Source organism: Trachypithecus francoisi, unplaced genomic scaffold (assembly GCF_009764315.1).
Source record: "Trachypithecus francoisi isolate TF-2019V2 unplaced genomic scaffold, Tfra_2.0 Lachesis_group17, whole genome shotgun sequence".
Taxonomy (NCBI): domain Eukaryota; kingdom Metazoa; phylum Chordata; class Mammalia; order Primates; family Cercopithecidae; genus Trachypithecus; species Trachypithecus francoisi.
The window spans coordinates 64,238,011-64,253,852 of NW_022681462.1; the positions used below are offsets into that span (position 1 = coordinate 64,238,011).

At 38.8% G+C, this 15,842-nt stretch overlaps 1 protein-coding gene across 9 annotated transcripts in view; it reads left to right on the forward strand.

Annotated features, from left to right (window-relative positions):
* Positions 1–1,994: 1,994 nt before the first annotated feature.
* The window catches only part of THADA (THADA armadillo repeat containing), a 366,170-nt gene continuing 352,322 nt past the window's right edge, over positions 1,995–15,842 (forward strand). For 4 of the 9 annotated variants that reach the window (XM_033175863.1, XM_033175871.1, XM_033175868.1 and 1 more), the window contains exons 1-9: positions 1,995–2,132; positions 4,851–4,897; positions 5,330–5,429; positions 5,708–5,802; positions 6,836–6,966; positions 10,505–10,653; positions 10,773–10,805; positions 11,055–11,103; positions 15,531–15,718. In XM_033175863.1, the coding sequence (XP_033031754.1) occupies positions 5,354–5,429; positions 5,708–5,802; positions 6,836–6,966; positions 10,505–10,653; positions 10,773–10,805; positions 11,055–11,103; positions 15,531–15,718 (721 nt within the window). In that variant the 5' untranslated portion in view covers positions 1,995–2,132; positions 4,851–4,897; positions 5,330–5,353. The other 5 variants (XM_033175866.1, XM_033175869.1, XM_033175864.1 and 2 more) reach the window with 4 other exon arrangements.

The following is a 15,842-nucleotide window of genomic DNA, read 5'->3' on the forward strand; positions in this document are numbered from 1 at the left end:
AGTCTCAGCCAATCCCAGCAGCCATACTTCAACTATTCATACAGTGCTGACTGTTCAAACTGTGCTCAGGTAAAGCAAACGCCAAGCTGTATATAATACATCCAGCTGCTTCCGTACCTCACTTGTTTTTTGTACATTACTTTCCTTTCTTTGTCTATAAACGTGCTCTGACCACGAGGCATCCCTGGAGTCTGAGTCTCTCTGAATCTGCTATGATTCTGGAGGCTGCCCGATTTGAGAATCATTTTTCCCCTTGCTCAGTTAAACCCTATTAAGTTTAATTTGTCTTAAGTTTTAACAGTAGTTTCACCTTTCAACTTGTTTATTATGTTTGCCTCCTAGCCCACCTCTCACTGTGTAGGGTGAAGAGTTGCATTGTCTGCCCCTTTAAAATGGTTTGGTCAGAACAAAAAAAGGGTTCGGACCCACTGAGTTATATGATTAGTAGGTCTGAAACAATATGCATATTTTAAAAAGCATAAAACTTAAAAATAGTTAAAATGATAAATTTTGTTGTGTATTTTACCATAATTTACCAAATAAAGGAAATAAAATCTCACAGCTCCTGTAAAGTAGCATTTCAAGAAATGTTTACTTATGTGTGAATACTTACATGTCCACAGTTTCAAAGTCTATAATGTACTTCTTACTATCAGTCCGGGTCAAAAATATGACAAAAAATTATGGTAGAGAACTGTCTGCACACACTCACCAGCTGATATGCCCAACATATTTACCGTCTGCTCACACTCACCAGTTGACATGCACAACATAGTTCACAGCAGCAATGTTAGAGCAAAAACTGGAAATAATCCACGTTGAGGCAGCAGGATGGATACATAATGAAGTATATTAAACAACGGAAAATTACTGGTCGGGCGCCGTGGCTCACGCCTGTAATCCCAGCACCTTGGGAGGCTGAGGCGGGCGGATCACGAGGTCAGGAGTTCAAGACCAGCATGAGCAACATGGTGAAACCCTGTCTCTACTAAAAAAATACAAAAATTAGCCGAGTGTGGTGGCGTGCGCCTGTAATCCCAGCTACTCAGGAGGCTGAGGCAGGACAATCGAACCTGGGAGGCGGAGGGTGCAGTGAGCCAAGATAGCACCACTGCACTCCAGCCTGGGCAAAGAGCACCACAGCCGCCTGCTTTTATGTAGGTGAATACGAAAAGCAATGCTGAAAGAAGCAAATTGCTGCAGAATACATACACAATTCCAAAAAGTTCAAAATTGAACAAAATAAGATAGTGATACATACATATGTGGTAAAGCTACAAAGAAAACCAAGGCAAGGTGATAATAAAAAATTCGGAAAATAATTATTAAAAACTTGTCATTAACGTTTAGGGAACTGAAATGTTTCTATTTTCCAAATTAATACTCCTGATGATAGTATCAGGTCTATTTCCTGATCTTGGCTCCTTTCGCAGCTCCCAGTGACATCAAGTTATTGTATTTTTCAAGGACTGAACCATCTGACAATTTGTATGTGCTGCGTAATATATGTATCCTCAGTAGGGGATAACTTTCAAGGCTAGCGCCTGGAGACGCTCTGACAGTAGAGCTTGTCATCCATTGAATGAATAAATGCGCTTTGGCACACGCTGGTACAGCACTTCTCATTTTAGTCCGAATTCTTCTCATGGCTTCCGTTCAGTCGCCGCCCAATCCCCTGCTCCATCTCGCAGACTCTAAACTCCACGTAGTTTTCTCCTAGACTCTGCACTGGGCCAACAGAGTGGGAGAAAGGTGGAAGGTCTGGACTGGGACAAAGGCGCTTCCCAGGCGCCCAAGCATGTGAAGAGAATGACTTGCGCGCAAAAGGGCCGGTCAGCCCCACCACCACGAGGAACGCGCGCCACTGACAGTAAAACAGCAGATTAAGCAGACCCGATAGCTACCGCCCACCCCGGTGACGTCACGACCTCTTCGAACTCCTGATTGGGGGAGCTGCGTTTGGTCAATTCTCGCGATGACTCCCCCAGGTTACCCCTCCCTCCCTCTCTTCGCCCTGACCCGGTAGTCGACCGCGGACCGCGTTGCGAGTCTCGGAGACGCCGTAGAAGGAGACCTGCTTCCGGGACTTGACCAGGGGCCTTCGACTCTTCTCAGACGCCGACGGGCACGAGGTTTGGCTCCCAGGTGTCTTGCCTGCCAGACCCGCGGTAGCGCGTGACTTTGCGCTCGGCCCGGCCAGTTTTGCTAGGGCCGTCTGGCAAGCCACACCAATTCCCAATTTTTGGTATCGCCAGGATGCGGCGGCTGTGAAACTGATTTCCGGTCGCTAAGGTCTCCATGGAGACAGCACTTTAACCCCTTTCTGCCAGTGTCATTTCTCAACTCCACGTGGTTCAGAAATCGCCCAGAGAATGTTTGTGGGAGTCAGCCAGGAAGGTGTAGAGTGAAGCAGCGTTCTAAAGGGAAGCAGTAAGTGGGACTTAGGAGGAGTGTAATTTACTGGGCACCTTCTGGCCTTGCGGTAGACACGGGATTTACCCCCTTGGGGACCCCGGTTCTTCAGGACACACGTTTAGGCAGGCATAATTACCGAATCTGCTTTTGTATAGCCCTCAGAATGGCAAGAGCAAATCCTCCTGCAAACTTGCTTACCTTTCACCAGAGAATAGTCTCCCTAGTTACGTTCCCCAATCTCTTCTGGCTTTGTACAGTGGTTACTTTCTTAGGAAGCGTGCCTCAATTCCGCTAGATCTGACTGTCCCTTTACAAATTACTCTGTTGTCGACACCTTCCTAGCTGCGTCCATTTTTGGTTAAGTGGTTGCTCACCTGCCATTACTGTATTGATTTCTTACTTCCCAAACAGACCATAGGTTCTTAAGATGTAGAATGTCACTTAGATGTAGAATGGATTTTAGATACCAGGTAGTCCACCTTCCTGCCCTTAAAGACATATATCTCTTCTAGAACATCTCTGACAAATATTTGTTAATTTGTTTTTTCGTCAAGTGTTTGTTAAACACCTATGTGCCAGGCACTGGTTTAGGAATTGAGGCCTGAAACATGAACAAAACAGATTAAAGTTGCTGCCTTCATTCAATTTGCTACTAGGGGAGACAGACAATATACAAATGTACACGTTAGGGTAATTTCTGGTACTAGTAAGTGCTATGAAGAAAATTAACAGAAATGGTGTCTACATGTGTTGGATTGGTGAGATTTTAGATAGAGTGGTCATGGAAGGCTTTTAGAAGGTAATATTGCAGCAGAAACATGAATGGTGAGAAGGAGTCAGTCTTGCAAGAACATTAAGGGGCAGAGATACTGGGAAGTGTAAAGCCTCTTAGGTGGGAATAAAAGCATCAGGAAGTACAAAGCTCTTGAGATGGTGAAGAGGAGATTGGTTTGAGATGAAGAGTGGAGGAAGGCAGGGCCAAATTATTTAGGGCCTTGAAGGGCAAAATCTCAAGTTTTTATTATTTATTTATTTATTTATTTTTTGAGATGGAGTTTTGCTCTTGTCGCCAGGCTGGAGTGCAGTGGCACTATCTCGGCTCACTGCAACTTTTGCCTCAGGGGTTCAAGCGATTCTCCTGCCTCAGCCTCCGGAGTAGCTGGGGTTATAGGCGCCCACCACCACACCTGGCTAATTTTTGTATTTTTTTTTTGGTGCAGACGGGGTTTCACCATGTTGGCCAGGCTGGTCTTGAACTCCTGACTTTAGGAGATCTACCCTCCTCGGCCTCCCAAAGTGCTGGGATTACAGGCACAAGACCCCATGCCCAGCCTCAAGTTTGAATTTTATTCTAAGTGTATTTAGAAACCCTTGGAAAGTTTTAAGGAAGAGAGTAAGTAATTCAATTTGATGAGAGTTTTTTTTTTTTTTAAAGAGATTGCTTTGATGACTGTAAACAGAATGGGCTCTTTGGAGGTAAGTGTATAAGTTAGGAGACCAGTTAGGGGGGCTGTTTCAGGAGTCCAAGACAAAATATTCAGTCATCTTCTCTTCGAATATTCCTGGTGTTGGGAAATTCTTTGTTTAAAAGGTAGCCCAGTCCTTAGTGGGACCATAGAGCTTTTCCTTTGTATTGAACTGGAATCTGTCTCCCTGTAGCTTGTACTAACTTTTACTAATAGCAAGATAGTAAGTCTATAGTAGACAAATAAATCTACTCCCTTTTTCTCCAAAACAGTCTAGTAGCTGTTTTAAGGCTCTTGTCCTGTTGACTTTTCTCCAGGCCAAACACCTTTGGTTAACTGAGCTGTTCTCTGAAGGTGGTGCTCTCTAGGTCCTTCAGAAATCAGCTACATTGTTTGTTATGGCTCCTTAAAGTATGGCCGCCAGCGCTGCACCTAATGCTCTATACATGTCACCTGACCTGTTTGGATAAAATCATGCGCTCTGATAGGCTGACTTCTGTGGTTTTTGGCTATCATCTTGTGCTGTTGAGCTGTTTCAAACTACTTTTTGCCTCCTCAGCCTCTATTTCTTTTTCCCCTAAACTAAATGCAGCCCTTTACATTTATTTCTATTTCATCTTGGTAAATTTTGTGTTGCTCATTATTCCAGTTTGTTGACCTGTTTTTATTCCTGATTGCATCATTCAACGTGTCCTTCCAGATTAGTTTATTTTATACATGTAGTACATTATATCCTCTAATATTTTCATCATAAATACTGCTAAAAATGCTAACTGCATCAAGAAAAGAGCCCTATGACATTTCGCTACCAACTTCTTTCCAGATGGCATGGTACTATTAGTGTGTAGTCGTGTAGTCTTTGAGTTGAGTTGTTTAGCCTGTTATGAACCCGTTGATTTGTTAAGTATCAATAAAAGCAAACTCAAGAGAATAGTATTTAAAAAAAATTTTTTTGTTTCATTTTTGCAGAAATCAGTACATGGTGGTACCTCCTGTTAGTCTAACAAGTCACTGAGGTTAGTTTGAAGTACTTTATTTTTGGGAAAAGTATGCTAGGTTTTTTTGGTGTGTGTGTTCACTAAAAGAAAAGTTTGCTGTATTTTAAAATACAAAGACTGAATCATAGTAGGTAAAATAACTTTAGTCAGTAATAAACTTGAGCTTAAAACATTTTTCTTCTTCACATCAGAAATTCTTAGACAGTGATTCTTATTCTGGGGCACTTTTGCCCCCCAGGGGACACTTGGCAATGTTTGGAGACATATTTTGGTTGTCACAACTTGGGAGGGAGGAGGGTGCCACTGGCATCTAACGGGTAGAGATGGGGATGCATGAAACATAATGCATAGGATGATACTGTTCACAAAGAATGAACCCAAAGCACAAAAATTGATAGTGCTGAGGTTGAGAAACATTACATTAATGCCTTAAAGTCTTCTTTCTTGCAGTGACTACTGTTAATTCTATTTAAAATGGGTGTAAAGAAGAAGAAAGAAATCCAAGTTGCTGTGTTGACCATTTGCTGTCAGGACCTTGAAACTTTGAAATGTAGGTGACTTCTGGTTTCCCTTATATAATAATTTTTTTCTAGTTTGCAAGCAGAATATTTTAATCACTGGGACCCCTAGCATATAATATTCAAATTCTTTATATTTTTCCTTATGTTTTGGATGTAAAAATTTTCTTAAAATTCTGTCTTCAGACTATGTTCCACCTATTGCTTTGGTTTATAATTAAAAAATTTTGTAGAATGCACAACAAAGGCAAAGTTTTATTTAACTTATTGTTAAATCATTGAAAACAATTTTTTTGTATATGTTATATAGCTTTTGCTGATGTGGAAGGGAAAAATCTAGCTTCTTTGCTGTTACGTTGTGTACAACTCACGGATGGAGTGTCACAAATCCATTATGTTAAACAGGTAAGTCTGAATTGATATTCATGAATGCATTTTTAAGAGTATCATGCTATTAAGAATTTTAAAAAAATCACTGACAGTTTTTGGCCCCTAATTATTGCATATCAGTTTATCATTAACAAATAGGTATTTTTTTTTCTTTTCTGTTTATTGTATAATATCCTCGTATTCAAAGCAGCAATAGAAGCCATATTCAGGCTTCTATCGTAATTGAGCTGTAAATAGATAAGGTAGAAGATAATTGTGCATACCTCTTTTGTGGAGATAAGTTTTAAAATATATGAATCTTCAAAACTTTTTAGCAGGCACATTTAAAAGTTAATTTAAAATATAAATATTATACTTATTAGTATTTCAGTATTAGGATTTACCATTTGAGCACACATAGTTTTTTTTTTTGGAAAGTAAGTAAATTTGTTACTGGTTTTTATATCGTGCTACAGCTGTTCTTTACCGTAAGCCATTAACAGGTCTGTAATTCTCTGTGGAGGTGGGTCTGGAGGGTAAAGAGAGAGTTGGGGACATGAGTTTAAAAAGTTAATAAATAGTGAAATAGGTGTTTAAGTCAATATCCTTGACAGTGGAGTATGGAAAACATTTCACATTATAATTGACACTTTATTTATTTTTTTGAGACAGGGTTTATTTATTTTTTTGAGACAGGGTCTCTCTCTCTTACCCAGGCGGGAGTGCACTGGTGCAATCTTGGCTCAACCACAGCCTCAACCTCCTGGGCTCAAGCGATCCTCCTGCCTCAGCCCCCTGAGTAGCTGAGTAGCTGGGACTACAGGCATGCACCACCATGCCTGGCCAATTTTCATATTTTTTTTTGTAGAGACAGGGTTTCTCCGTGTTGCCCAAGCTGGTCTCGAACTCTCCTGGGCTCAAGTGATCTGTCCACCTCAGCCTCTGAAAGTGTTAGGATTACAGGGGTGAGCCACTATGCCCAGCAATTGAGACTTTAAAGAGTATCTGGAACCATATTACTTTGCTATACTTGATATGAGAAAAATTACTTCAATGTTTTGTATTATAGATTGTGCCTCTGCTGGAGAAAGTAGATAAAAATGGCGTGTGTGATCCCACTATTCAAAGTTGTTTGGATATTTTAGCAGGCATTTATCTTTCATTGAGTCTAAAGAATCCCTTGAAGAAAGTATTGGCAAGGTAAGAAAAAAAGGAAGGGAAATCGGGTGTTAAAAAGTGTTGAATTTGACCGAAAGTAACTAAAGTTCCTTCCTTGGTTTGATAAAACTGAACTGATACAGATCACAAAAAGTTCATTCATACGGTTTCTTCTCTGTTTTCACTGATTAATTACAACTTTTTAAAAATATAAAAAGCCTTCTTAGGTCACAGACTTAATAAACAGGCTGTGGGCTGTAGTGTTCTAACTCCTCCCTCAATCCATTTACATTTATTGATTATGTTTAAATGTCATCTTGCTGTTTTTTCCTCTTTTTGTCCTGTCTGTTCTTGGTTTAAATATATATTTACACAGATAACATAGGAATATAGGCTTGGTGTAAAAATTTCAAACTATATAGAAGTATACGAAACAAAAGGTAAGGCTTCCATTTCATTGTTTAGGACTTATCTTTTCTTAGTAAAGATTGTCACTTACCATTTTGGTATTTATCTTTCTAGACCTTTTCTTTGAGGTCTGCGTATGTGTGTTAACATTCTACTTTTTAATGTATCTGTAAACGAGATTATATTCTACATAATGTTCTGTAGCTTGTTTTTTCACTAAGGAATGTCTTAGAGATATTTCCATGTCATATAATCCTTTTAAAAAAAAAATTGTAGTAAAAGACATGTAACGTAAAACCTCAGTCTTAACCTTTTTTTTTTAAATGAATTCTTTTTTTAAAATTTTAATTTTTATTTCCATAGGTTTTTGGGGAACAGGTGGTATTTGGTTACATGAGTAAGTGGTGATTTCTGAGATTTTGGTGCACACATCACCTGAGCGGTGTATACTGTACCCAATAATTTGTAGTCTTTTTATTTCTCACCCCCTTCCCACCCTTTCCCCTGAGTCCCCAGAGTCCATTGTATCATTCTTATGGCTTTGCATCCTCATAGATTAGCTCCCACTTATGAGTGAGAACATACGATGTTTGAGTCTTAATGATTTTTAATTGTATATAGTTCACTATTGTTAAGTATATTCACATTGCGGTGCAGTGATCTCTAGAACCTTGTCGTCTGCAAAGCTCTGAAACTCTGTACTCATTAAGTAACAACTCCCCATTTCCTGCCCAGGCTTTGGCAGCCACTTTCCATTCAGGAATTTGATTACTTTAGATACCTCATATTAGTGTAATATTTGTATTTGTATTTTTGTGACTGACTTATTTCACTTAACGTAATGTCCTTAAGGTTCATCCCTCCTATAGCATATGACAGGATTTTCTTCTCTTAAAAGACTTAATATTCTGTTGTATGTATATACTGCGTTTTGTTCATCCATTCATCTTTCAGTGGACCTTTGGGTTGCTTCCACTGCTTGGCTGTTGTGAATAGTGCTGTTGTGAACATGGGTGTGCAAATATTTCTTTGAGATCCTGCTTTCAGTTCTTTGGATATATACCCAGAAGTGGGATTGCTGGATCATGTGGTCATACTATTTTTAATTTTTTGAGCAACTGTCATACTGTTTTCAATATGCAGCATTTTACATTCCCGCCAACAGTCCTTACTTTTTCAGCTATAAATATTCTGTAATATGAATATGCCAAAATTTAAATGTACCATATATATGACATATACGTATCTATGTATGGTACATATTACATGATTTATATTACATGTTTTAAAGTAATCACTTCCCCATTGCAGTGATACTCTTATGTATATAATTATATATGTGTATTTCTCTGAGATAAATTCCAAGAAGTGGAATTTCTGGACCAAAAATTAGGCCTGTTGAAATTCTTGTTAAATTGTACTCCCCCAGACTACCAATTGAGTTAGAATACTTATTTCTTCTTCATATATTTCCAACATTGGATAATATGAATCTTTAAATCTTTTAAAATCTAATGAGTGAAAATGCTATCATTATAATTTATGTATCCCAGATTACTAGTGTGATTGAACATTTTTTAATGTGTGGAGTTTGAGTGACTTTTTTTTATTACATATCCTTTGTACATTTTCTTGTTAGAATGTTTTCTTGATTTATAAGACTTCTGTATAGATGATATGCCAAATACATTCCTTTGTTACTTGTCTTTAAACTCTCTCATGGTGTCTTGTCTTTACAAAAGTTAAAATTTTATTTTGGTTATCAACTCAGCTAATTTTTGTGTGTGTAGATTTCTGAGTTTTATACCTTACTATATATGCTTTCTGTAATACAAGATTATTTACAATATTATTTGCAGGCCTTATACTATTTTTTTTTTTTTGCTCAACGTTTACGTCCATCTGGAATTAAGGTTTGAATGTAGTGTGAGGTAGGGATCCAATTTAGTTTTCTTTTTTATATGGGGAACCACTTATCCAAACTGTTGAAAAGTCCATCTTTGCCCACATATTTGGAACGCCACCTTATTGTGTTATATGTTCACGTATATACATGGGTTTAATTTCTGATTTGGGTCCATTTGTTCATACACCAACACCACACTTTTATTTACTCTAATTTGATAATGTGTTTTAATTATGTATCAATGTTAAGTCATCCCTCTAGTGACTTTTCTTATTCTGAATATTCCCATTTTTGAATTCTTTTCTTCCAGAAAATCTTTGAACTGTCCAGTTATATTTAGAACAAAGCCTATCAGTTTTGATTTATATTAATTGAGGCAAAATTGATATGTTTAATTTATTCATTTGATAAATTTTTATTGGCTGCCTACTGTGTTTCAGCACTCCTCTAGGAATTGGGGGTAGAATGAATGAAACCGTCCAGAATGGAGGTTACATTCTAAGGGGAAGATAGAAAATAGGCAAAGTAAATAAGTAACATTTATAGGCTATTAGATGGCATGAGTGCTGTCTAAAAGCGGGGAGGGAGGAAAGGGGACATAAAGGATGGGGTGAGGGTTACAATTTAAAATATTATGGTCACTTCATATAGCTTTGCTCAGACGTGATAAGATAATTGAGATTGACCTGAAAGGGATGAGGCAATGATTGTTGAGTATATTTGAAAGAAGAGTATTTTGGATGGAAGAAACAGCAGGAGCAAAGACTGGTATGTCAGAACAGAGCAAGGCCATGTGGCTAAAGCTAAGTGAACAAGGATCAAGATGAGGTCAGGATTGTGATGGATGCCATTTTAAAAATCAAGAAAAGAAAAGAAAAAAAAAAGATGAGGTCAGGAGCTTATGGTAGTGCCAGATTGTGTAGGGAGGACCTTGTAGGTCACTGCAAACACTTCGTCTAGTACTTGAACCGAGAAGGATATTGTTGGAGGCTTTGGTAAGAGAAGTGACATGATGTTTTAACAGTGTCACTCTGGCTACTTTGTTGAGAATAATCTGGGATATGGGAGAGAAGCAAGATGGAAGCAGGGAGACCAGATGAGCTGATAGGTCAGGGAATTCCAGTGATGGTAGTGTGGAGTTGTAATTTTCTGGCTGTATTTTGAAGGTTTAGTTCAGTATTCCCACATTTGTGTGATTCTCTTCCCTCCCCACATATTCTGGGGCTATTAGATTGTCAGATTTTTAATATTTGTTTCTTTTTCTAGCTCACTAAATAGCCTACCTGAATTTTTTCTACCTGAGGCTGTACACCGTTTTACTTCTCGTCTTCAGGAAGAATTGAATACTACTGACTTATACTCTTATAGGAAAGTAATTGACAATATATCTTCCTGTATGGAGAACTTTAACTTGGGTAAGGCAGCACTTTGCTAGTCCTTTTTCTGGCTAACGCCTCTCATCACATCATAGGTTTTAAATGATACTAATTTTTTTCATGAAACGCCTTACCAGTGTTCATTTTTTCCTCTACAGGTAGAGCAGGTGTTAATAATCTGCTTAAAAATGGTAAGTCCTATTATTTTATTTTGTTCCATGAGTTGATGGCTTCTATGAGTCATTTTGGAACTGGCTCTTTTAAGTTTCTTGGCAATAGGTAAAACATTGTAGAGAATTCAGGTACATCATGCCCCTTCTTTTTAAATTTTTGTTTCTATATCATGGTATCATTTTATATAAGTGATATAAAATATTTTATTTTATCAAAGTTGAAGTTCACAGTTTTAAATTCTGGTTTGTCATATTCTTTTGTTTCAGTGCTTCATTTTCTGCAGAAGAGTTTAATTGAAATCCTGGAAGAAAATAGGCAAGTGCTATATGTTGGCATTTGTGTGTACACACTTGTAGTTGTACATTGTCTTTGTACACAGAAAAATCTGAAAGTCTCAGAATGTGATCTTTTCATCCCTCTTCATTAATATTATTACTATTACATTTTTTTGAGACGGGGTCTTGCTGTGTCACCCAGGCTGGAGTGCAGTGGTGTGATCATAGCTCACTGCAGCCTCAACCTCCTGGGCTCAAGTGTTTCTATCACCCAGGCATGCACCACAACACCCAGCTAATTTTTGTATTTTTTTGGAGACAGAGTCTCACTATGTTGCCCAGGCTCGTCTTAAACTACTGGACTGAAGTAATCTACCACCTTTGACCTCCCAAAGTGTTGAGATTACAGGCGTTAGCCACTATGCCCAGCCCCTTTCTCCATTAATATTAGACCCAATTATTTAAATTTATTTTTTAGAGGTTTGCTATTTAATCTTAATAAATACAAAATTTTAATATTTAAACTATATTAAAATATTTAAATTAAAAATTAAAAATTTAATAAATTGTTATGAGAATAAGTGAAAGAACTCTTTTCCTCACCTGAGTGTGTTCCTTTTTCATAGCATCCTGTTTTTATTTCGTGAGTGAAATATCCTCTGTTATTTCTCTGAGGATGTATTCATGATAGTTTTTTGTTTTTTATCATCTTTACATAGTCTCTGTTTCTTCCAAGTTGCTTGTTTCTGTTTGCTGGTTTTGTTCAGTATATTTCTTATTAGAAGCTTTCCTCAGAAGTCTGGTGATCCTTGGCTGGGCAATTACGTATTTCTTTCTATCTGCCTATCTATCTATCTATCTATCTATCTATAAATTTTTTTGTGTGTGTGACAGGGTCTCGTTCTGTTGCCCAGGCTTGAGTGCAATGGCACGATCTTGGCTCACTGCACCTCTTGCCTCCCCGAGTTCAAGTTATACTCCCACCTCAGTCTCCCAAGTAGCTGAGACTACAGGTGTCTGCCACAATGCTTGGCTAATTTTTTTTTTTATTTTTAATTTTTTGTAGGAATGAGATCTCACTATAATGCCCAGGCTAGTCTTGAACTCATTGGCTCAAGTGATCCTCCCTCCTTGGCTCCCAAAGTGCTAGGATTATAGGTGTGAGCCACCATGCCCGGCTAGGGTAGTCATATTTAATAATGGGACACCGAGGATTGATTTGAATATCTGTGCCTATGGGTGGAGTTGACTGCGGATTTTATTGTAGGCTAGTCTAGCTGGGCTGTTTCTTGGGGGAACTCTTCCTTGGGGAAACCTAAAGATGTCAGTATGTTTAAATCTTTTTGCTTAGATACTGAATTTGCCATGGAAGAATCTTCCAAACCATTGTCTTAATAGTCTGGTTCCTGAGTGAGGGAAGAAGGCAGAGGTCTCAATATTTGACCTGCGTTGTGCATATATTTACCTAATTATCCTTTTTGTAATATGTTGTTGCCTTATCTGTGTGTGCTATCTTCCTTGCCAGACACCTGTTTTACCTTTTCTAAAGATAAACAGGTTGTTTGCTGGCTCGGAGGTGTTTAGTCTTCCTGTTTTCAATCCTATATTTACCTCCACATCAAGGAGTACATAGTGCCAACAGTTTCTGAGCCATTTGGTACTACAAATCAAATGGCTTCTGGGCTTGTTCCCTGGCTGAGCGTCCACTTTTCTTGATTCTGCTGTCAGTTATCACTCATCCATCTGCTTTGCAGCTTCTGAAATATTATTGTTATTGTCTTGTTGCATATTGGTTACCTTTAGAATTTATCTTTTTACGTTTTAAATCCTGTGGCTGTTGGTTTGAGGAGGTTCTGGGAGAGAGGAGAAATAATACCTGTACATCATCATCTTTCACTCAAGGTAGCCTTTTGCCATAGCAGGAACTCTTTGTCTCTTCTCCTTTTTGGCTCTTCTTTTTATGCTCATCGTGTAAAGGTGGGTTCTGTCCTTTTTATTTTGTTTGTTTGAACTGCTTAATAACGTCCACTTTGGTGTCAGCCACCACCTATATACTCAGGATTCCCGAATTTATTACTCCAAGTTAGCTCTCTTTCCTGAGTGGTAGACTGATGAATATCAGTTGACAGTTGACTTGTGGACATCTCAGCTTGGATGTTCTACAGGTACCTCAAATTCAGTGTGTCCAAAAGAAAGGAAATTTTATTATTTTAAAAAAAGTCATTTCCTGTAGCCCCAGGTAACCTCTATTCTACTTTCTGTCTTTTTGAATTTGCGTATTCTAGGTGATTCTTATGAATCATATAATATTTGTCATTTTGTGTCAGGCTTATTTCATTTATGTTTCCTTTTTTTTTTTTTTATTGAGACAAGTTCTGGCTCTGTCACCCAAGCTGGAGGGCAGGATCGTGGCTCACTGCAACTTCTGCCCCCCAAGCTCAAGCAATCCTTCCACCTCAGCCTCTGGAGTAGCTGGGACCACAGACGTCCACCACTATGCCCTGTTTTTATATTTTTGGTAGAAATAGGGTTTCACCATGTTGCCCTGGCTGGTTTCAAACTCCTAAGCTCAAGCAGTGCCCCTGCCCCAACCCCCCAGAGTGCTGGGATTACAGGTGTGTTTTCAAGGGTCATCCACGTTTGTAGCATGTATCAGAATTTCATTCCTTTTTGTGGCCAAATAATATCCCATTGTATGAGTAGACCACATGTTAATCCATCTGTCGATGGACATTTGGTCTGTTTCTACCTTTAGGCTATTGTGAATAATTTTGCTATAAACATTGATGTACAAGTATATCTTTGAGTCTCTGCTTTTAGCTCTTTTGGGTATATACATAAGAGTGGAATCATAAGATAATTCTATGTTTAAGTTTTTGAGAAACTACCAAGTTGTTTTTCCTAACTTTTGCCTTAATAGGATTATTCTGTGTTTTGCTGTGTTGAGAACTGACTGAGAGGGAAGGACAGAAGCTGCAAGAGACCAGTTAGGAGGCTATGGCAGTAACCCAAGGAGAGATGAGAGTGGCTCAGGCCAAGATATAGCAGTGGAGTTGGTCTGATTCTAGATGTATTTTGAAGGTAGAACCAACAGGAATTTCCTATAGATGAAGTGGAGATGAGGGGTGGCAAGGATGATTACAGTGTTTTTGTAGGATAAAGATGCAGCAGGTACAGCAGATTTGGAGTTGAAGATAAGTTCACTTATTTAGAGATGTCTGTTAGACATCCAAGTAAAAATATCAGTAAGTTAGATATACCAGAAAGGAATTAGACAGAGAGGTCTGGGTTGGAGATAAACATTTGGGAATTATCAGCACGTAGATTATAATTTAAAGCTGATGAACTAAAAGAGATCAGCAAGGGAGAGAATTAGATGGAGAAAAGAAGAGGAATAAAGACTGAGTCCTGGACTTTCCTAACATAAAAAGATCAGGGAGAAGAGGATGAATTAGTGAAGGTATCTGAGAAGGAGTGCTGGTGAAGTAGGGGAAATTCTGCCAGAGAGCCTGGCATTTTGGAAGTCAGGGAGGGGCCGGACACGGTTTCTCACACCTGTAATCTCAGCACTTTGGAAGGCCGAGGCAGGCGGATCACTTGAGTTCAGGAGCTCGAGACCAGCCTGGCCAACATGGCGAAACCCCTGTCTCCTAAAAATATAAAAATTAGCCGGGCATGATGGCTTGCTTGTAATCCCAGCTACTTGGGAGGATGAGGCAGTAGAATTGCTTGAACCCGGGAAGCGGAGGATGCAGTGAGCCCAGATTGCACCACTGCACTCCAGCCTGGGCGACAGAGTGAGACTGTGTCTCAAAAAAGAAAAAAAAAGCCAGGGAGGGAAAATATATCAACGTTGAGAGAGTGTTCAGGTTTGTAAGTTATGTCATTCTTTTTTTTTTTTTTTTTAAGATGGTGTCTTGCTTTGTCACCCAGCTGCAGTGCAATGGTGCCATCTCGGCTCACTGCAACCTCTGCCTCTGGGGTTCAAGTGATTCTCCTGCCTCAGCCCCCTGAGTAGCTGGGATTACAGGCATGTACCACCACACCTGGCTAATTTTTGTATTTTTAGTAGAGACATGGTTTCGCCATGTTGGCCAAGCTGGTCCCAAACTCCAGACCTCAAATGATCTGCCTGCCTCGGCCTCCCAAAGTGCTGGGATTACAGGTGTGAGCCACTTCGCCCAGCCCAAGTTCTGTCATTCATTCTTGATTTCTTTGCCCTAAAAGAAGTGAAGTTAGTTGTTGGCTGAGAAAAAGGGATATGTTGATAAGTAAAGAGTGTTGAAAGTTTGCAATTAATATCAACGTAATTGGAATGTTTGTACAAATGGAAGAGAGAGGAATACATTATCATAATTTAAAATTGATTTTGGGCCTTTGAGGAATGTATTTATTTTGCTGGGAGTTAGAAATGTTCACATTTTTGTTTGAATTTCCTTTTGTAATAATGTCTTTTCTTCTTTATAGAAAACGTGCTGGAAATCATATTATTCAAACACAGTTGATGAATGACTTATTGGTAGGCATTAGAGTTTCAATGATGTTAGTACAGAAAGTACAAGATTTCCAGGGAGATCTTTGGAAGGCTTCCAGTTCTCCCATATGGCAACATATGTGTGGATTGCTGAGTATTTTTACCAAGTTTTTAAGCGATGGTAAGTGTAACAAATTATATACAAATGATATATAATTGACAGTTAAAATTGAGTGCCAATCAGCTTTTCCTACTAACAGTATGAAAAGTGATACTTAACTGAGATGTGGAATGTATCCTTACTC